Source organism: Vombatus ursinus, unplaced genomic scaffold, assembly GCF_900497805.2.
Source record: "Vombatus ursinus unplaced genomic scaffold, bare-nosed wombat genome assembly UNPS02014782.1, whole genome shotgun sequence".
NCBI classification, from domain to species: Eukaryota; Metazoa; Chordata; class Mammalia; order Diprotodontia; family Vombatidae; genus Vombatus; species Vombatus ursinus.
In genome coordinates, this window is record NW_020954560.1 from 2,542,468 (window position 1) to 2,566,570 (window position 24,103).

Genomic DNA, 24,103 nt, shown 5'->3' on the forward strand with positions numbered 1-24,103 from the left:
TTAAGACTGAGTTCTCTTCACTTTCCCTTCAGTGAAGTCACAAATCTTGTATAATAATATTATTATTGTGATTACTAATGTTGTTAAATAACAATTAATAATAAATTATAACCAATCAGTATATATATCTTGCAAATCATGTTCTTCCTGATATTTTTCTTTACTGTATTCCATCTTTGTGTTTATGGCTAAAGTTCAAGTTTGTTCAACAAAATATTTATTAAGCTCCTACAATATGCAAGCCATTGTATAATGTTCTATAGGGGATATAATAATAATAATATCTAACATTTATATAGTGTCTACCACATGTGAGGCAGTATGCTAAGTGTTTTGCAAATGTTACCTCATTTGAGGGGCAGTTAGATGACTCAGTGGATAGAGTTCCAGCTTTGGAGTCAGGAGGACCTGAGTTTAAATCCGTCCTCAGACACTTGACACTTGCTAGCTGTGTGACCCTGGGCAAGTCACTTAACCCTGATTGCCTCACCAAAAAGCAAAAAAAAAAAAAATTTACCTCATTTGATCCTTACAACAACCCTGGGAGATAGGTGTTATTGTCACCCCCATTTTACAGATGAAGTAGTTGAGGCAAATAGCGTTGAAGTGACTTACCCAGAATCACACATCTAGTAAGTGTCTGAGGCTGTATTTGAACTCATGTTTTCCCAACTTCAGACCCAGCACCCTATCCACTGCACCACCTAGCTGATAATAAATCAGTCACAGTTCTTCCCCCCAAGGATCTTACAAGCTAGTAATATTCTTTTCCATCAGGCTACCTAAAAAACCGAGGGCAATTTGTCTTTTCATTTGTGTACAGTTGTTGGCCTTTCTGTTTAAAAGAAATATTGGTGATGGTGATGATTTCTGTCTCAGACTTCCAATGAGTACTAATGTCTTCCCCAATACTGGGATGACATAAGTTTAGAATTTTCATGGTGACATGCAAGAGACTTTCTTTCATGGGTTGCACAGATGGATTCTGATCTGCCCTGGTGAAAGGAGTACCCACATCAGGGAGATCACAGGCCCATCAAAGGATCAAGGAATGCATGCAACTTTGCATTTATTAAGGACTTTCTTTAAAAGACCAAAAACATTGTGAAAAGATGCCAGTTGACAGATTTGTTTCTTTATTGAAGAGAAAGTTATTTTACAAATTAACTGTCCTTCACATAAATATTTGGCTTTTTGTGTTATAGAAGATTTTTAGTTTGTCTTGTCTTGGTTCAGATTAAGCCTTCCCTACAGGACTTATTACACTATACTTTGATAACTTAGAAAGATCTGTGATTTCATCCATGCTGGCACTCATCAAACTGACACAAATTTTAAGCTTCTCTACAACTTTTCATTGTTGTGGAAAAGACCATATCTCTCATGCTTATAGACGTATGAGCAGCAGCTTTATTCAGTAACAGTAAGACAGGCAAAGCTGTGGGAAGTGGTCACAGTGAGTTTGAGTGTAAAAAAGCAGAAAACTATGCAGGGTTTCTGTTCTGGATGGAACAGAAGCCAGTTTCTAACATGGAGGGAGCCACTCATGTCAAGAGAGATACATAGATCTCTTTCTCTTTTCCTCTTCTCATCATTGTGGATAATTCCCCTCTATGTTCTCCTATAATGCTTCCATCAAAGATCTGCCCAATATGGTAGAAGCCTCCCCACTTGTTCTAGTATCTCAGCAATACCACTCAGACAAGTTGAGAGACAATGTGGTTTAATGAAAAGAGCTCTGGATTTGGAGTCAGAAGGTCTGGGTTTGAATCTAATTACGTTTCCTGGACCTCAGTTTCAAAATGAGATTGAGAATCCAATCAGAATCTTTGGACTATATATCTCAATCCCTTCCACACTGAATGTATCCTATGATCTTAGACTTAGAGTACAAATTCATTTACTAACACTGTTGAAGGAGGATGATGGAAAAAATCACAAGCAGTATTGTCTCACTAAATACCAAAAAAAATGCTTTTGAGGAAAAAAAATGAGCTAGAGGAAAGTTTTGCATGTGATCCATTTAAGATAGATTATCCTGAGAGCATCTTAGAAGACTATGAAAGGACATCAATAGACAGTTACAAAGTGGAACAAATGTGTTGACACTTTTATAACGATGTGTTCTTGCAGGCAACAGTGAATGGGCCACCAAATTTGAACCCTACTCGCTCTGTACCTGGCATATTATGTGAAGATACAGTAATGACACATGAGAAGAGGAAGCCAGAAGTACTTTCAGAATTAATCTATAAAGTCATTATAATGCATTGTTATAGTTTTCAAGATATTTCAAAGAGGAGATAGGACTAACTTGACTAAAGAATGGAGGTCTTGCCCCAAGCCTATGTAGATCAACCTGTCTTGACCATTAGGCAGAACCTGGAATTTGCCATCTGCTCTGATGACCCTCCCCCTCTGCTCCTGCCCCACCAATGCAGAATGAAAGGCCCTCCCCCACAATGGAGTGAGCCCCAGGGCAGAGCTGACCTAATCAAGAAGAGGAGGGTGAGTACACCAAGCACACACTAACTCTTCTATAAGCATCTAGGGCCCAGGATTCAAGATTAGGGACTCACCATCTACTGCATGTGTATGCCCCTCCCTCATCTACATTTTTCTCAGGAATCGATAGTAACATTAACATCAAGATTGCTAGATTGAAGAGTATTGGCATATACTGCCATATGGCTCTACTCAGAATACTCATGATTCTAAGTCCTGAGGAGCTTAGCCTGAATCTCCCTTCTTGGTCATTGCTTCCCACTTTCCTCCTACCCATCTATGTCAGCCCCAACCCTCTCATGCCTCTGAAAAGCTCCATTCTATGGTTAACAAACTGTCCTTTATATTAGACCTGTACCCCGCCTCTGGAAATTACCTTATATACGTTTTATACTTATTTCTTTGTACATGCTATCCCCCCCCAATATAATATAAGCTTCCTAGGGATATCGATGGTTTTATTTTTTGTTTTTGTAGTTCTAATATCTATCACAATGCTTGTAACATAGTAGGTAGTTAACAAAAGTGTAAAAATGGAAAGTATTATTAATGGTGTTTTATTCAAAAAAAGCTGAGATGACCTTAGAAATTATTGACCAATATTTCTGCTTTTCTCCTCTATAAAATCTTTATGAGAATTGTCTTTATGTATCAAATATATCCCCATTGAAAAAAAGAGAAGGGAAAAAGTAAGAATATTGCAGCTGATTTTCTATGGTAGATTTTACATTTATGGTCTCACAACTGACTGAAATGTGTAACAAATATCTGCTTCTGAGAGAGAGAGAGAGAGAGAGAGATGTTTTAAAGATTTTGACTTAGTAGAGCCCATGACAACTTTAAAGGTTCTCATAAAATGTCTCTCTTACACATATTTCAAAATTATATGAGTATATAGTTTAAAAAAAAAGACCAGAGTGATAACAATGTTCAGCAATCCATCGAGGGTTGATGTCAAGTGAGATGTTACACAAGAAGACATGTTTTTGCCAGTGGTGTATGCCAGTGTCCTGGAAAATGACCCAAGCAAAAGGACTTCAAACTGATGGCAAGGTTTTCCAGATGTTTCTATTCACAGATTACATCATACTAATTGCATTTTATCCCTGGAGTACTACAAAGCAGCTCAGTGAAACCACATTAATGCTAAAGAGATTAGTCTAACCATCCATGCTGGAAAAACAAAGTGGATAAAAAAAATGTATATTGCCCAGATTATGACACACAGCTGGATGGGCAGTGCATTGAATAATCCTCCAATGTGTGTATCTTGGACAACTGATGCAAATACATAATGTATTGGGCTAAGAATGGAGTAGGAGGCAGCAATAGAACAAGATTACATTTGGAAAACTGCCCAGTGCTTTCAGTGACTCCAGATGGCTCACTACAGCAAACACCCATCTTTTTAACACTAGTATTCTCTTGGGAACATTCTATGTCTACCAATCCTAGAACATTCCTTGAGAGACATTACTAATGAGATCACTTTGTTCAAAAATCCACAGGATATGACATCAAGCAATCTATAGGGTGAATACTTTGAATTATTTTAATATTTATTCATGAGAAGTGCAAGCCCAGTTAACCCAAAGAACAGTACGTGGTGGACATAAATAGGTGAATCATGTGACCAATGACTGCTTACAAGAAGTGGTTTAAGAAATAGCTAAAACAGGTCTGATCTTACTACCATACAGAATAGGGAATATACTAGTAGAATAGTGAACATTAATAACTATGCTTATATGCATCATTGACCACAATCAGAGAAGACAGAGTAGTATAATAGAAAAAGCAACAAACTTGTTTCAATTTCTGTATCCTCCAGTTACTAATCTACGTAGCTAGGACAAGTCACTTAATTGCTCTGATCCCCAACCTTTATCTTTAAAATGGGGAAATGGCCCCACTCTCCAACCAGAGGGACAGAGGGTAGTGATGAGGTAGAGTGCCAAGGCTGATGAGATCTTACAGGATGTTCTGCTTATCCCAATAATGAGCTTTGGTGGGGGGGACGTGATGGAGAAGTCAATTGGAGAAGTTCCAAAGCAGCACAGCTAGGTGAGAAATAAGAACTTGGGTCTTCCTGATTCCAGGCTTAGCACTCTTATCTACCTTGCACCAACCTTGCCCAGGTTAAGACCCTCAGGTCTAAAGGGTCTTGTTTAGATCTGCACAGAATATCTAACTTTTATCACTTCTGCAGCAGATGTTGACATATAATCTGCAATTATCTTCTGGTGGACTTTTCAATCAATAGATAATAAAGCATTTATTGAGGGCCAACTATGTACCAGAAACTGCTAAGTACTGAAGATAGAAATACATAAATAAATCAATGAGTTGATATTCTACATGGAGAGACAGCATGTTCATATGTAAGTATATGCAGACTAAGAGATAGGGATTGGACCAATGATGTCATTGCTAGAGATAAGTCTCACGTGATGAAACTCCCTCCAACAATGTAGGATGGTACCTCCTCTGCAATTTAAAGTCTTAGAGAGTTGCCTAGAGCCCTGAGAGGTTAAATCAATCAATCAATCAGTAAGCATTTATTAAGCACCCACTGTGTGTCAGGCATCCTATCAAGCACAGAGTTCATTCAGACCACATGTATCAGAGTCTTCCTGGATAGCCATCCATCATAACATGCAGGTTCCCCTATATCAAAATAAACATGAGCCAATTTTAGAGTAAGGCATTCACCATCTAGGAAGATTAGGAATAGCTTCACGTAGAAGGTGGTACTGGAACTAGAGTTTAAAGAAAATTAGAGATTCTAAGAGGTGGAGATGAGGAGGGAGTGTATTCATGGCATGAGGGACTGCTTATGCAAAAGCATAACAATTGGATATGGAATGTCATGTATGAAGAACAGTGAGGAGGCCATTTTGCTTATGGTCCACATGAACATTGCAATTCAATATTTCCAAGTAGTCCATGAAATAATGTTTCTTGTTTCATTGGGAGTGCTCAATAAAATTCTATTAACTCTTTTATTTGTGAAAGCTCATGCTCCAACCCTTTAATTTAGCTGCAACTTTTTATTTCTTCTGATTTCCCATTATAGATAGTTTGTCAATGTCGATGTGGTTCAATTCCTCCAAAAATATGTCGATCTGTTTGCCATTGGACAAAGGTCTCATGTTTAGAGCACCTATCATTAAACTAATATTTGTTGTTATTCATTTGTTTCAATTGTGTCTTACTCTTCAAGATCCCATTTGGAGTTTTCTTGGCAGAAACACTGGAATGATCTGCCATTTACTTCTCCAATGGCAAATTCATTTTACAGATGAAGAAACTGAGGCAAACATTAAGTGACTTGCCCAGGGTCACACAGCTAGTAAGGGTCTGAGGCCATATTTGAACTCAGGTCTTCCTGACTACAGGCCCAGAGATCTAACCACGGTGCCACCTAGCTGCCTAAAACTAATATTTAGATAAAAACCATGCAATTCTTAGTATGCACTACTTGCTTTTCCAGCACTATCTTTGAAGAAGCAGAAGGGGTTGCATGGAACTAGGGGCCAATTTTGTATTTTTCTTGTGTTCTAGCCATTGCCATGGCACCTAAAGGTTTGCAAGGATCTTCACAGCAACCTTTGAAGGAGGTGCTATTATTATCAACCTTTTACAAATGAGGAAACTGAGGCTGAGAGAGGTTGGGACTTGCCCAGGATCACATAGTAAGTAAGTTTCTGAGGCAGCATTTAGAACTCAGGTCCTCCTGACTCCAAGTTCCTCACTCTCATCAACTGAGCCAGCCAACTGGAACAGTTAGGAAACTCTCCCTTCAGGAGATTTTTTGTCCTTCTAGGAGTCCTTATGGTTGGGCAAATCCAGGGCTCATTTCCCTTCACACTGTTTAACTTGTCCCTATCTTCCCCTTAGCCTGTTAAATCTGGCCAAGTCACAGTCCTTGACCCACTTTGAGCAAATACGGTCTCTTTTGCCATGAGCTTTTTGTTAACTAAGCTGGATCCACTGTGCGATGAAATAAGATAATGCAAGTTTTATAAACTTCGAATCACCCCTATAATTGCAAATTGTTAATGTTATTAGTATTGGTGCTTTTGCCCAACCCTCTTTAATTGGTCATTGCATTCTCTGGCACAGGAATCGTTTCTTGTCAAACTGAAATCTAAACTCATAGGATCATATACTTCAAGGTAAAATCAACCCCTGAGATCATTGAGCTGAATCTCCTCTCTCCTTCAGTGTTAGAGATGAGATAGTGACTCTCCCATTTTCACACAGTCAATAAGTAGCTGAGGTATGACTGGAGCCCAGGACTTCCTGACTCCAAAGCCACTGAATCATGCGGCCCCCGTGACCCAAGTAAAAGTGATAGAGGCAGAGAGGATCAACATTGTAGGTATACATCCCAAAGTGGAAAGAGTGAAGAGGTGATAATTTTGCCAAACCTGGTTTATATCCAGTTTTCTCCAAAACCATTCCCTGTTAGATAAAGGTTTTGTTCAGTCTTTAAGCATTTGAAAGTAATCACTACTTGGAGGCATGTCAGCTTGGTAGGTCAAGGCACAAACATTTATTCCACTGTTCTCCTTTATTTCTTATGGAGAAGGTGAGTTAGCCTAAGTTTTGTCTTTTTCCACTCCCAACTCTGGGCCTTTCAAAGCACAGTGCTGCCACCTGGTGCACCACTTTAGGAATTGCGCCCTCAGAGAGTCTAGGAATCTAAATTCTAAGAGAACAGGAGCAAAAATATACCAGACAACATCTTAAATGGGCCACTACTCACCTTTTGCTTGAAGACCTCCAAAGATGGGAATCCCACTGCAATTCAAAGTGCCTTACTCCACTTTTGGATGAAAAGTACTGTCTTCTGAAGTGAAGGTAGAAAAGGCAATAACAGACCACTCCAGTATCTTTGCCAAAAACAAAAAACAAAACAAAAAAAATAGGGTCACAAAGAGTTGGACAAGCCTTTAAAAAGACTGAACAACAACACTCTTCTGAAGGCCCATCAAGTTATATATTTCTGTATTTCTTAGGACTCTAATAATGTCATTATTTTATAGCAAAAGTTCTTAATCTTTTTTGGGTCGTGGATTCCTTTGGCAGCCTGATGAAGTCTATATATGGACAACTTCTCAGAATAATGGTTTTAAATGCATAAAATAAGATACACAAAATTACAAAGGAAGCCTATTATACTGAAATGTGGTTACCAAAGTATTTTCTTTTTAATAACTCCATGTACCCCAGTTTTAAAACCTCTGTTGGAGGTTGTCTAGACCAGAGGCAGCAACACTCTCCAGTGCAGTCTGCATCAAATTAAAATGTAATTGGGAGATATTTAACAAAATAAATACAATAAAAGGAAGATAATATTACATTTTAAAACCAAGTCAATATGTAACCCAGAGAGATCCTTCTGTATGGTTTTGTGGCCCTTGTTTCCACTTGAATTTGGCATAACTAATCTAGACCAACCCAAGAAATTCTACGAAATGGGCCTGAGTGGGGACAAGAGAGTAGGAGGCCTTCCCTAAGAAATCCTAAGGGAGTGGTAACTATTCCAATTGTGGCTGCAACTGAAATACACTTAATCTGAGGTCTCTAGCAGTAGGAGGCAGAGGACAAAGGAATCAATCAAAAAGGGGGGGGGGGGGAGGAGATAAGAAGGAAGAATTAAGAAGGTATAACAACGGTAGCTCCAGTGGCAGATATCCTGGACAAAGTTGGGAATTTCAGTAGTAATAGAATCATTGATGGCCATTTGTATAAAATAGTATAGGAGCATTTTACATATTCCATTTACAGATATAAATGGTGCATCCTTCCCACCATCTTAGAGTAATTTCTTTGAAGACAGGGACTGTCTTCTTTTTTCATTTGTGCATACCTAGCATCTAGCAGAATTCCTGGCTCATTGTTTAATGAGTGTTTGCTGAATTGTTTATTTGAATTGAGTTATAGAGACTGAAGTTGGAAGGAGTTGAAGTAATTTGCCCCAAATCACAATAAGGTAACCCCAAACCAGGGGTTTTTTTTAAAAAAAACATGCCAATCAATTAACAAACATTTATTAAGTACCTACTAAGGACTAGGAACTGTGTACAACCTGGAATCATCAGTTTCTATTTTCTGCATCTTCATACCAGTTATTACCACCAGACACTAGAAATGAGCGATTGATTTGAGCTGCTCCACTCCAGTTCTGTTTTCCTGATTTGCCCCATTACAGTTGAGACTCTTCCATTTTCCTATCGCTATCAAAATTCTCTTTTTGGTAGAAAATTAAGTAGTAATTTTCATTAAATTTGACAGTGTTGATGACATAGCTCATAAAGATCTACATGTGTATGTTAGCGGTATTATCTCCCCACTACCACTTACACTTCATAATAAAATACTCATCTTTATAAAACACTTTATAATTATGAGGTACTTTCTACACACTATCCCATCTGGTCTTCATAACAAGCCCCTTCCTATTTTACAGATAATCAAACTGAGGCTCATAAAGGTAAATAGCTTCTGCCAAAGTACCACCACTAGAAAATGATATGCCTGAGATTTGAATTAGTTCTTCTGACTCAAAGCTTATGAGGTGGTCCACTACACCAGATTGCCTCTATCACTGTGACATGAAAAGGACATTTTGTCTTTCTTTTCCTCTCTCTCTCCCTCCTTCCCACCAGCCTCAATAATGAATCAGGTACAGAGGGAAGAGGAGGATAATAAGAGAAATAAGAATTTGTTGCAATGGAATTGAGTTTAAAAATCAACTTTTTCAAATTTTGTCATTGCCAAAAATCATGTGCATAGATTGTAAGACCTGATATCCAAGAAACAAAATTTCCATAGTAAATGAGATAAAAACTATTATTTTGGTTCAGTTGAGGAAAGGGGAAAGTGGCATAAATAAATACACATACTTTTCTTCCTCTGAGCAGTGAGCTAGATTGTTGGTATTGTTTGCATGTGTAAATACAGAGAAACACCTTTCCTCCTCTAAGTAGTGGGATGGTAGGATTGCTATTATGTTGCTGTTGTGATTCTCTTACTGCTATTATTTAGTGGCAGTGGTTGGGTGGGCTAGGGATTCAGGAGCCCAGGGAGGTTTTGTTTAAATGACTGGGGTGATAGATGAAATAGAGAGCCATAAGGGAATTTAAAGGGTCATTTCTACTTGATAGTGAGACAAAATCTCAGGTTGAGTCTTTTCTCCCCACCTCCACCCAAATTCATTCATTAAAGCAGTCATTCACTGAACAAGAACCCCAGAAAGCTTTTGTAAAATCTTGTTCATTACATGAGGTTTATTCTAAATGATCAATGGGATTGTATTCTATTAGAATCATATAATTTTAGAACTGGAAAGGAAATGAGAGGTTATCTAGTCCAGCCCAACATTTTACAGATGAGGAAAGTCAGGTCGATAGAGGGTAAGGGATAATGGCATGGAGTTAGTGGGCTAACACGTAGGTTTTCTTTGTGTAAAGACAGCAGCATGTGTCCCCCACTCATAGAAGAGCTTATTTTATATATTGGCCCTAAGTGAGCCAATGTGAGTAGCTGTTTGGGGTACTTAATATGGGTTAGCCATCAGATAGCATTCTATCCCCTATACTACCAGCTCAAGTAACTGCACAGGTGCAAACAGGGCCTCACAGCTTTAAATCTCAGGTCCCTTTTCAGTCTCTCGTTCTGCACACAGACAGGACCTCCACGGTCCCACTGTATTCCAGCTTTACCTAGTAATGCCTCCTTGAATTCTTGCTTAATCCAAATATATGATTTAATCCAATAAAAATTACAATTCACTTGGATTGTGATCACCAGCATCCCACAGGGTCTTAATGCCTTTCACAACTTAAGTGATCCAAAAGGATTACTCATTCAAGTATAGATTAAAGTACATTTGCAAAGTAAAATTGAAAGTGAAAAGTATAGTATTAAAGCCAATCGGGAATCATAGATTTAGAGCTGGAAGGGATCTGAGAGGCTACGGAGTCTAATGCCCTCATTTAAGGAGGAGGAAACTGAGGCACAGAGTGGTTAAGTGTCTAGGGTCACACAGATAACCTAGTCATCCTGAGGCCAGGTCTGGTAGCTTATCCACTATTCCATGTCACAGTTACTTGTGTTGGTCTGAATTTTCCAACTTCCATTCATCCCCCCTCTTTTGCTGTGCAGTGTGCACTGTCTCAAAAGAAATGCTTGGTCCCATAGTCACAAGAGGGATGGGAAATGGGGAAAGAGAACTTTGTCTCACCTCTGTTCCATAAATTCCATCTCACTGCATTCCTAGGAAGCATTACCTACACCAGCTCCTGTCATGACAGCACTCCCCACCTGGCTTCCATCCAGCTTCCTCAGCTTGGTCACTGGAAGCTCAGAGATCACACACCATCTCTAGCATCTTCTCCCAGTGGCTGCCACTGCACAGCCCTCTTCCCCCACCCCCCGGGGAATCCATGTCCCCAGCTCTGTCTGCAACCAGCTGCCATTCTGCTTTCTGCCTTCCCAGTGACCGCTGAACTCTCTTCTTTGGCATTCCCACTGTACCTGGCCAGAGGTCATCGCACCAAAAAGAGCAACACCCTTCACAAACTCAGTGCATGCTGTGAACCCAATCCTCTAGGCAGACCTTTTTTGTGAATAGAAAATTAGACAATTATATTTTATTATATTTTATAAGAAGTAACAATAGGCAGTATGGTATGCTAGAAATAGCACTGGAAGAGATCAAGCAAGAGCTGGGTTCCAATCCTGCCTTTAACTCTTACATTAGGCAAGTAATCCAACCCATCTAAACCCTTGATCCTCACTTGTAAAATGGGGATTACAGTAACAACCCACTTCACAGGGCTGATGTGAGGTTCAAATAAAATAATGAATGTAGGGCATTTAGCAAATTTATAGAGTGCTCTATAAATGTCAACTATTACGGCTGATAAATTGAATTTGGGTTCTGTAGTTTCAAGCAGTGTCCATGATTAAGGTATTTCACGTATTGAAATGTAAAATTTAGCCCCACTTGTGTTTGTGATACATGAGGGGAAAAGTATTTATTTGCTAATAACATGTAGTTCTAGAATAAAATTCCAAAAAACTGTTTAAAGTGTCTGAATTAAATCTTTTTTAGGAGGTGTCTTCTGCTGTTTGGGAGAGCTGAGATGTTTGGCCTAATTCTGCCCCCTTGTGGTTGTTTTGAATCAGAATAATTTACTTCACCATACATTTCCTGGTCAGCCCTATGCACTTTAGATAGAGCCTACCTGAATATAACATCATAGGACTCAGAGGCCATCTGATATGACCTCGTCATTTTGACAGATGAGGAAACTGAGGCCCAAAGAGGGAAAGTCATTTGGTCAAGGCTACATTGATAATGAGTAGCAAAACCAGGGTTTAGAACCAAGATCTTTGATTCCAATCCAATCCCTCACCAGTCAGGGCATATTAGACTATCTTGTGGATAAAACCGGCTTCTGTTAGGGGAATGTAACCTTCAGACCAAGGCTAGATGTGAAGAGTGAAGAACTGGGAGATTAATGTCTAATCTGGTGGTTTATTGCCTTTGTCCAACAAGCTTTCTCCTGATCCCTTCCTACCATGACCTTGTAACCTTCAAGGCTTAAGATCTTGACTGCTTCAATATTAAAGCCCCTTGCATCCCTAAGAGATCCTTATCCTATCCTAACTAATGGATGGAACAGGAGTCAGGAAGACCTGAGTTCAAATCCAGCCACAGACACTTGTGTGGCCTTGGGAATGTCATTTAATGTCTGCCTCAATTTCCTCATCTGTAAAATTTCCTCATCTTAATAATAGCACCTACTTCCCAGGGTAGTTGTGAGATATAAAATTAGTTAATATTTACGAAGTCTTTTGTAAGCCTTAAGGTTCTATACAAATGCTAATATTACTACTCCCCCTCTTGCTATTGTTATTACTGCAATTATTATTAACAAGAAGTTATAGGGAATTCCTTTTCCCCTGGAACTCTGCACAGGATATGTTCTACAGCAGTGGAAGACACCTTTCATAAACATATATGTCCCCATTTTATGATGTTGAACCCCTTCTCTCATTTTAATATCCTTCTTAAGGTGTGGCCTTGGTTCCTAAAGTAAATTCCTTGGTAAGTTGGGTGTTCATAGTAGTGGTGGTGGTAGAGGTGGTGTGATGGTTGTAAAATAAAACCTAGCATTGGGCTTCACTAATAATATTGATAATACCCAAAGCAGATCAAACTAAATGATAAAGGATCTCAACAGTAAGCTCTATGAGGACTGGTTGAAGGAAATGAGAATGTTTAGCCTAAACAAGAGAAGTCTTAGCAGAGCCAGCTCTCTTCAAGTATTTGAAGGCTCGTCATATGGAAGAAATTGTTGATTCGTAGGGGTGTCAGACTCAAATCTCTATGGGTCACATAGTGACTTAGAAAACCACAAATTAATATTATTTATGTCTTATTGCATTTTTATTTATTTTGTACAATATTTCAACATTTCCCAATTACATTTTAATCTTGTTCAGCCCACACTAAAGAGTTTTGTGAGTTACAAGTTTGATGCTGTCCTAGCAGTAGTAGCAAAAAAAGAAAGAAAAGAAAGAAAAAAATCTAAGTTTGATATCAGTAAAAACACCCTAATAATGATAGCCTAATGAACTAGGCTGTGCTGATTCAGAAGCTCATGTACATTTTCCTCAATGGCAGCCTTTGAGCGGAAGCTGGGTGACACCTCTCAGGAAATATAATTTTTCAAATATGGACTGCATTGGATAACTTATGAAGTCCATTGTATCCTTGAGGTCACTGTGACTCTGGCTCCAAATACAGTCTTCTTCCCACAACACCGAGCTACCATATTCAGAGATGGAAAGGATTTTTCAGTTGTTGTTAAGTTGTTTCAGTCACGTCCAATTCTTCATGACCCCATCTAGAGTTTTCTTGGCAAAGATACTGGAGTGGTTTGTCATTTCCCTCTCCAGTTCCTTTTACAGATGAGGGAACTGAGGTAAAAAGAGTTAAGTGACTTGTCAAGGGTCACACAGCCAGATCCGAACTCACCAAGATGAGTGAGTCTTCATGACCCCACACCTAGCACTCTATCCACTGTCCATTGGGCCACCTAGCAGCCTTTGGAAAGGATTTTAGAGATCATCAAACCTAACCTTCTCATTTTATAGATGAGAAAATTAAGACCCAGAAAGGGAAAATCCTTGTCTCAGGCTTCCATGGCCAGTAAGTGGCTGAGGCTGAATTTAAACTCAGGTCTTCTTAGCTCCCAAATCGAGCATTTTCTACACCATGCCATGCTTTTGTCCCACTCCCCAAGAGCAGAGCTGGAATTTGACTTTCTGTCCTTCAAATCTCAATTCAGGGCTTTTCCCACTCTCCTCCTCAGCCTCGTCTTTCCACATTAGAGGGAAGACCTACTGGCCAGGCTATGACAAAGTATCCCTTTTCACTTGGCAAACAGGCTGATTGGAGGGGCTGCATCAATTTTGTGGTTGGCAACCGGATTGAAGATAATCTTCTTATTCATGCCCTGGCTCTTGCTGTCGAAGTCCCCCAGAGGAAGCTCTTCAGCTTGGTATCGTGGGATAACATCTTTAGTCAGGTATTTTCAATTTTCTGTTGTCAAACTCATTCAAGGTTAGATAATCTTCCTAGGAGAAAGAGATTCTTAAGTTATGTATACACTTTAGATAATAGTTTCAATAGAGCATTTAGATCAGGAGAAAATCAAAATAGAATGGGCTATCTCTTAAGAAAGTGAACTTTCGCTGTTCATTTTTAAGCACAGGCTTGTCAAGGATGTTGTAGATGGGCCAGGAGAGGCATGGGGAGGGAACTGTCCCTTGGAAGTCTCCTCCTCTTCTCTCCTCCTCTTCCTCTCTCTCCTCCTCCTTTTCCCTTCTCCTCTTCCTCCTTCTAAAATAAAACTAAAAGAAGAGTAGACTAGAATAGCATTTATTCATTGGAGGGATATTATGTACTACTTTGTCACTCAACCATCAAAAATATTTTTTAAGCACTTACTATGTGCCAGGTACTGGGGAGACACAAAGAAAGTCAAAAACTTCCTTTCCTCAAGGAGATTATATTCTAATGAGGGAGGAAGCATGCAAGTAATAATGTAGGTACAAGATATAGACAATGTAAATGGGAGGTGATTCCAGAGAGAAGGAGGGGGTAGAAAAGGGAGGAGAAATAGAATTGAGGAAGGACAGGGAAAGACCTCATGCAGAAAGTGGGATTTAAACTGAATTTTAAAAAAAGATAGGGAAACTAAGATGTGCATGTAAGGAGAGAGAGCATTCCAGGTATGGAGGACAGCCAATTTAAAGGTATAAAACTGGTAGATGAAGTATAGTATACAAGGAACAAGAAGGAAGCCAGTGTTACTATGCTATAGAGTATGTGGAGAAGAGTAAAGTGTAAAAAGACTAGAAAGATGAAAAGGGACCAGGTTGTAAAGGGCTTTAAAAGCTAGATGATTTTATATTTGATCCTGTATATAATAGAGAGCTACTGGGGTTTTTGACAGAGAAGGGGAGGAAGGGAGACTGTGTGACATGGTCAGACTGTACTTTAGGAAGATCACTTTGGTAGGTGAATGGAGGATGTACTAAAGTAGAAAGACACTTGTTTATGGATATGAGAAATTCTTTCAATAATTGTTTATTCACCCAATATTTAAGTACCTTTTATATTCAAGGCATTATTAGGTGAGGATAGTGACAAAGAAGTAGAAGACACAATTCTCACCCTCAAGGAGCTTAAAATCTAGGTCAAGATAAAAGGCAACAGAAATGTGAAGAGTTCTGCTACATAACAGCATAAGGTTGTTTGAAAAAAAAAGTCTGCTTTATAATAGAAGAGAGATTTCAAGGTGGGATGCAATTAACTGCCCAATACATTTAAAAAACAAAACAAAATGTGACTTTAGAAATCCATAGAAGAGAAATATCATAGAGAAGTGTATTTGTTGGCATTTCCAATTCATATAGTGACTTAAAAAGTCATCTTGTGATATTTGTGACTCATGAGACCTTTGTCAGTATTAGAGTAGTTGGAGGGAAAAAATTATATGTATGTATGTATACAGATAGATAGATAGATAGATAGATAGATAGGGGGCACAGGGTGAGTTGAAGATGAAGGGGTCATATCTGGAGAGTAAAATTAAGGAGTGAGAGAGGATTATACTAGGATAAGGAGAAAGGGAGAGGTAGAACAGGGTAAATTATCTCACAAAAAAACAGAAAAGAAAAGGCTCTTACAGTGGAGGGGAAATGGGGGAAGGTGAGAGGTAATGAGTGAATCTTATTCTCATAGGATTTGACTTAAGGAGGGAATAACATACACACTCAATTGGGTATGGAAATCTGTCTTACTCTACAGGAAAATAGGGGGGAAGGGGACAAGAGAGTAGGAGAATGATAGAAAGGAGGGCAGAATGGGAAAGCGGGTAATCAGAAGCAGATACTTCTGAGGAGGGACAGGGTCAAAAGAAAGAATAGAATAAATGGGGGGGGCAGAATAGGATTAAGGGAAATAGAGTTAGTTTTTCACAGCATGTCTGCTATGGAAGTGTTTTGCATAACTGTACATATATAATCTATATTGAGTTGCTTGCCTTTTCAATGAGGGTGGGTGGGGAGGGAGAAAGAGAGAAAATTTGGAACCCAAAGTTTTAAAAATGCATGTTTAAAAAAATGTTTTCACATGCAACTGGGAAATAAAAAAATACAGGAAATGGGGTACAGAAATCTATCCTACCCTACAGGAAAATAGAAGGGGAAGGGGATAAGATAAGGGGGGAGAGATAGAAGGGAAGGCAGACTAGGGGAAGGGGTATTTAGAATGCATGCCATCTTGGGGTGGGGGGAGGGTGAGATGGGGTGAAAATTTGGAACTCAAAATCTTGTGGAAGTAAATGTTGAAAACTAAAAATAAATAATTTTATTAACAACAAAAAAGGAGAAATAAAGCCATAATCATACCAAAAAAAAAAAGTCATCTTGACACAAAGTCAGAAACCAGGACCTAGGGCTGAAGATATGAGTAAACAGAAGAACATGTTAGACGTGATAATGTCTGTGGGTCAAGAGAAACACAGAAGAAGACACCCTTCAACAAGAACAAGGAGAGTCTTGATGCAGTCTAGGGGTTAGGGGTCCTGGCACCCCAAAATCACGACACCTAGGTCCTGCTGGAAAGAATTCAACCCAAGCCTTCTTGCAGCCAAAAACAAAGTTTATTGAAGATTCACCCTATTAGCTAGACTCTTAAGGAGTCTGAGCATCTATGGGCTATTGACTAGATTGTAAAAATCTGAGCATCTTAATGGAGACAAGATGGACCTTATATACAGAAAGACCATGGGAGAGTGGCCAAGTAGTCCATGAGGTAATAGAATTCCCAAGGGTGGGAAATGGAACCTAGGTGGGACCAAGGGTGGGAAATGGCCAGGGGCCATAGGGAGGCAAGACAATAGAGAGGACATTGGGTGTAGTCACAATGAAAGACCAGTTGATGGGACCATAGCCTCAGGGGAACACCAGAGATTTGGCCATGTGGGAAAGTACAGAGTCCATGAGGTAATAGACTTACCAAGGGTGAGAAATGGTCTGAGGACAGAGTTTTTCCTTTCTGGGGCTCAGATTCCAACCCCATCAGTCTCAGGAAAAAAAATAACTTGACCCCAAAGATTCTAAGTCTAGAAGAAATTAATTAAAAGGTTAAAAATGAAATTATAAGTGAAATAATAATGTTTATGATGAAAGAATTGGAAGAAGAATAAATAGCTTTGAACAGAAGGTGGGAAACATTATCCAAGTAAAAGACTCCCTGAAAATTAGAAAGAAGCAAAGAGAACTCAATGACTCCAAAAAAAAAAAAAGGAATAGAACAAAATCAATAGATTAAGAAAGAAGAAAATATAAGGAATATGTTATCAAAAATAACTGATTTGGAAAACGTATCAAGGAGATGGAGTTAATTAATCTTCAGGTTCCCCGAAAACCATGATTAAATAAAAATTCTGGGCACCATATTTCAAGAAATCATAAAAAAGTTGGCCAGATATGTTAGAACCAGAAGGAAAAATGAGTATAGAATTCACTTATCACCACTTCCTGAAAAAAACCCCAAACTGAAGGTACCAAGGAAAAACCAGAGCTAACAAATCATTTTTAAAAAATAAAAGTTACAAATAGCCAGAAATGAAGAATAGTCCAGGAACTTTTGGAGGAACCAAAGAACCACAGTCGGAATCAAAACAAGTCTTGGTGCAACTAGTTTAAAGGAGAGAAAAAGCTTATAATATATTCCAAAAGGCACATAAAGGATTACAGAGTTCTGGCTCATGTGACCAACAGGATAGAAGATTAGCCTTTTTTTTTCCCTAGTTCCTATTTTCAAAAATAAAGGACATGTTCCACATATAGAGCAATTACAGCTGAATACAAAAGAAAAGAAAACAAGAAGCTCAACAATGAAACAGCCCCATGTATAAAAAATTGAGAAAATTACTCCTTAAGTGCTCACTCAGCACCCCTCACCCACCAGTCTTTATGTTACAACAGGAGATATAAACCAGCTCATGGACTTGTGCTTTGGGATCCACTCAGATTTCCTACTCCTGCATGTAAATGCTGGTCCACCCCATCACTGCCTCATCATCCTTGTGCAACAAGTAGAGAAATTTAACTCAGCTTCCATCATTAGTTGAGGGGAAGCAAGAGACTTTAACCATGCTTCCCTTTGCCTAGAGTGGCCATTTACGTTAGGAGCTCCAATGTGGCAAAACCAAGAACACCCATCCCATGGTCCCTAACTCTACAAAAAGTGGCAGACAATGAATCAGTCCAGTCAACAAACTAAAGGAAGTGGGGGGGACAGGGGAGAATCAGAGAGGAAGAGCTATAGCAAGCAGATACACTTGAGTCTGAAGGAAAGGCAACTGGAATCCAATTAGAGCTAATTCTAGGAGCTACTTGAAGCAAAGACTAAGGACAGTGAAAAGTAAATTCCCCAATATTGAAGGAGGCTGAGACTGTGTTGTGATCATTCCCAGGGAAATACCCTGCATCAAAGGTAAAGAAATAAGAAACATGGGGAAAAGAGCAAAATCAACCAAAGATTTCAAAAGGAATAGAATTCAACTTAAAACCTGGTTCACAAGGAGGTAAAAGATACTAAAATCACCAAATCATCAATCACCAAAACTTCCAAAATATTATAAATTTTAAAAAAGTCGTTAGAAAAAAGAAATTGAACCAATACTTGAACCAATACACAGAGCCCAATGGCTTCCTAAGAAAGCATTAGACTACAGTTCAAGAATGGTTAAAAGAGTAATAATCCTACAGTAGAAGTTAGGAAGAAGCAAGTGGCAGAATTTATGTCCTACACAGCAGAAATAGCAGGAAAAAAAAATTGAATCCATGGTGGTTAGTCTTCCCAAAGAAGTGAGAGAGCAGTAGATTGTGAAAACAAATACACCAAAGTCAAAGACACTATGGAAGAAAAACAAATGATTTAAATGTTTAACACTAAAAGAACACATATAAATGGAAGCAAAGCCATTGATCATGAAGCAGGATTCATAAATAAAATCTAAAGATGACAGGTCTCCCAGAATAACATGACAAGTAAAAAATCCTGAATATCATTATTTTTAAAATAACATAAAAAAACTGCCCAGAAATTCTGAATACTAAAACAAAGCAATAATGATTGAAAGAAAACACAGATTATCTCCATGAAGGAAAAAAAAACCCTATGCTTCAAGCTACAAGACACACAGCAATTCCAATTTCAGACAAAAAGTTCCACAAGTTGCCATTAGAAAGACTTTCTAATATAAGGGAAAGAAAATTTGAGTAACATAATATTCATTCTACACCCACTAGAAACTGGAAATATATTCCAACTCAAAATAACACGACCTGCAAACTTGAGCCTAATCATCACTGACAAAAGATGAAGACAAAAATAGTTTATTTGATTTGCAAAGAACCCAAATAATAGAAGCAAGAGGTAAATAAAAACAGCTGCCCATGAAAGAATAATTAACAAAATAAATTATCCCATCTCTAGAGACTATTCAAGGGGGAAAAAAGAAAAAGAAAAAGACACTTATGTGTTAAAACAGAGACCATTAAGAAATATCTTTCTAAAAGTGCATAGAGACAAAGATGAAATTAGAATTTAAAGAAATTGGAGAGAGAGGAGCAAGCCTAAAGTACCATGGACCAAACTTTATAACTTCCCCTTCCAGGTGAATCAAAGCATTTTGTGGGGCTAAATTGCAGAATCTAATAGTGTAATGGGGGAAAGGGGAGGCAGTGAATAGAAAGGAGTATGTGATGCATCCTAATCAAGGCAAGGGTGAGGAACAAAGGAAAACTAATTCCTGTAATTTCTCAGCAAAGGTGGGATGGGGGGGGCTAAAGGCGGGTGGGAGAGAGAGGTGGCCAAAGGAGGTGTTGAAATGGAGGAAAGAAAAAAGGAAGTCTCAAATCAATCAAAGTAGATTGTTGCACTGAAGAGAACTCCCATGGGGGAAGTCATATATTCTATAATGGTAGATAGAAACCTTAAAATGGGTCCAATCTACAAGGAACTGGTACATAGTGAGAATAGTTGCTTTGAATACTTCACCCCCATGGAAAAAAATTTTGCTTCAGGAAAATGGAAAAGGAAGCTCTTGGGGCAACTAGCCCTATGAGAGTGGGAGGACATTGACCCAGAGAAGAAATAACATCAATATTGAGAAAGAGAGTTAGCATTGGAAATCAATCAGTAAACACTTATTAAGCCTCTACTATATGCCAGGCACTGTACTAAACACTGTGAAAAAAGAAATATACTTGAAATGCATTATTTGAGAACCAAGGAGATTTTTATCATGGAGCAATACTTCTATCCTCATTACTCCTTCATTAATTGATAGCTAGGTGGTACAGTGGATAGTGTCCAGCCTGAAGTCAGGAAGACTCATCTTCCTGAGTTCAAATCTAGTGTCAGACACAGAAAAGAATAGAGCTCAAGAGGAAAAAGGGGACAAGATCTATAAAAGCAGTAACACAGAAATTGTCCAAAAGAGAAAACTTTAACTTGGTACTTATAAACTTTAACTCCATGAGGAACTCAAAAAGGCCAAAGTAAAAATAAATATACAAACCATGAATTAAAAAATAAAAGTTAATAATTGACAAAAAGTAAGGAGAATAAATGAAGAAAGCAAGTTGAAGAAATTCTTGGAGAAATTTGCCGGGAAAAATAGCCAACAAAAGAAGTTGAAGGGAGAAGGAGAAGGGGAAGGGAAATTTTAAATTAGCCCATTAACTGAGAAGAGGAAAAAGGAGGAAACACGGGAAAGACTCTAAGTAAAAGGAGAAAAACTAGAGAAAGAGTTGATAAATGAGAAGAGGAGGGTATTGAGGGAATAGAGGAGAGAATCTATGGGGATAGGATTTCCTTAAAGTAAATTAAGCACAATTAATTATTAGGTTATGGCATTGAATTTAAAGAGAAATGGGAAACAAAAAAGATATCTAATTTAGAATAAATAATTAGAAATACAACAGGAGGAAAACATAAATCTAACTCTCATAACTTTAAATATTATTGGATTAAACTATTCAATAAAGTGAAAAGGAATGCCAAATTGGATTTAAAAAAAAAAAAGTCATAATTTTTCACTTACAAGAAAAGCATCTAAAAACCAAAGAGACGTATAGAATAAAAATAAGAGACTGGAATAAAATTTGCTATGTATCAGGGAAATCCAAAAAATCAGGAGTTTCAATCATGTTATCAGACAAAGGAAATGCAAAAATTCAAATATAAACAGAGAGAAACAAGGAAATTACATGATATTGTAAGGAACCCTTCAGGAGGGCAGGAACAATATCAATTGTATTCTAAATGTTATAGCATCTAAATTAATAAAAGACAAATTAACTGAATGAAGGAGAAGAAGAAACATTGATAGAAACAATAATTGTAGGAGACTTTGAAGTTCATCTCTCATTGTTGGTCAAACCTAGCAGAAAGAAAAAAAGGAAAAATAGACTTGAAGAAATTGTTGGAGGAATTAACGATAAAAGAATTATGACACCTTCTGAATGAGACTGCTAGAAAATGTACATATTTCACAGTACCACATAATACTTTTTTACAAAAAATATCAATATATTGGAACAGAAAAATTTCAAAAAAATGCAAAAATTCAAAAATACTAACCACATATTTTGCGGAACATAACAAAATAAAATAGTAATTCAGGGAACACAAACAAAAGATATAGACCTAAGTGGAGAATTAATAATGAAATTCTAAATGACTGAGTCAAGAAACAAATAGTAAAATAATAATTTTGTGAAAGACAGTGGTAATGATGAGACAGCATATCAGCATTTCTAGAATGCAGCTAAAGCAGTCCCTAGAGGAATACACATACTCACATACGTGTGTATATACATACATGTGTGTCTCCCCCAAAATATCACATTAACAAAATAGAAAAGGAATGAATAATGGACTGAATATGCATTTTAAAATAGAAAATATGTAAATAAATCCAAAAGAAGTACAAAAAAAGAAACTTTGGAAATTAGAGGAGAAACAAATAAACTGGAAATCAACTATAAATCTGAAAAACAAAACTAAAAAAGAATTTTTTGGAAAGACTTACAAAATTGATAAGCCTTTATCCAACCCAATTAAAAAGAAGAGAACAGAAAATCAAATCAACAAAATAAAAAAATAATACATTAAAAACTTACAGCTAAAAATAATTTATCCTAAAAATTTAGTATAACCTTACAGGGGGGAAATTATATGTTTACTAGAATAGAGGACTTTTGAGTGTTCATGAGGAATAGAAACATTCAAATGCAAGCACTGGAATCAAGAGAAACCTAAAAAGGGTAAATACACTCAATAAACTGGAAACCACTAAACAATGATAAAGCACTATATTCTAATGGGAGGAGACAGATAAGTGTCCTTTTGGAATCCAAATTATTCAAGGGTTTCAAAAAAATTAAATAAGACATGTGTGGGATGTGGGTGTAGTTTTGTATTACTTTTTATTTTAAGAGTAGATATAATGGGTGAGTAATAGAAAACATTAGAAAAGAAAAAGGGAATTACTATTTTGCATGAATTTTGTTGCATGAAATAATATGCAACTTGGAAGAAGGGATAAACACATTGGGCATCTCATAAGACTATTATCTGAAGTGGACAATGAAAGGTTAAAAACATACACAAATACATACACACAAAAATGACTTGGTGAAAAGCATATTAAATTTAACAGGGATATAGGTAGGGACAGGGGCAAGGAGAATAAATGTAGTTAAGGAATAATCACAAGCAAAACAAAGTTCACTACTGGAAGGTTTATCAATAAGAAGGATTAAATATTGGAAAGAAGGAGTAAGAATCAGAGCTCACAGTCTTACCTTGGTGAAGGGAAGAGGAGCATATGATTAGAAATTTTTCAATAGAGTTTTAGATAGAGTTTTTCAATTATAGACTAATAATGTTTATCAGATCTCTTCCCTTTCTCTATCCATCTTTGTAAAGAGTGACATGGGTGGAAAAAAGGTAAAAATATAAGAAGTTATGGTGAAGGGAGATACACATTCAACCATCATAACTGTGAATGAGAATGGCATGAATTCACCCACAAAATTGAAAACAAGAGCAAAATGAATTAGAAAATAGAATCCAAAAATACACTGTTTACAAGAAACACATTCATGCAGATTTGAAATGAGAGGCTAGAGCAGACATTATTCTTCAAATAAATTCAAAAAAGTAGGGACAGCAATCACTAGCTCATAACAAAGCAACAGTAAAAATAGACATGGTTCAAAGAAATAAGCAGGGAAACTACATTATGTTTTGAGGCACCATAGACAATGAAATAATATCAATACTTATATAAATACACCAAATGGTATAGTATCTAGTTGCAGGAAAAGATAATCAAAATACAAGGAGGAATAGAAAAATGATAATAGTTGGGGACCTCTGTGCTCCTTTTAAAGTTATACAGATCTGAGGGGGAAAAAATCAAAAAGAAGTTAAGGACCTGAATAGATTTTTTTTTAAATTTAGTGATAATTTGACCTCTGGCAATTACTAAATGGAAAAAAGAAAGGATTATATATTTTTTTCTTAGCTCTACATGACTCCTTTACAAAAATTTGACTATGTATGAGGGCATAAAATCCTCATAAGTAAAAACAGAAAAACAGAAATAGCAAGCACACCCTTTATAGTTAGTCCATATTTATTAAACACTATGAGTCAGGCATTGTGCTAAACATTGGGGAGCCAAAAAATTTTTTTAAAATTATCTCAGTCCTCAAGTGACTCACATTATAATATAAAACAATGCAATAGAAAATAAAAAAAATTTATAATCCATAACAACCTTAGAGAAACCAAATACTTTAATATTAAAGAACATATGGTTGAATCAAAGAACAAATCATAGAAATAATAGATAATTTCATTAAAGAAAACAACAGCAATGAGACAACATGCCAGAATTTTTACAATGTAGCCAAAATA

At 37.3% G+C, this 24,103-nt stretch overlaps 1 protein-coding gene across 1 annotated transcript in view; it reads left to right on the forward strand.

Moving 5' to 3' along the window:
• Positions 1-24,103, forward strand: part of SPAG17 (sperm associated antigen 17) — a 262,433-nt gene that overhangs the window by 23,320 nt on the left and 215,010 nt on the right. Inside the window, exon 2 of the mRNA XM_027866714.1 lies at positions 13,977-14,117. Coding sequence (XP_027722515.1) covers positions 13,977-14,117 — 141 coding nt within the window. The remainder of the gene's footprint in view (positions 1-13,976; positions 14,118-24,103) is intronic.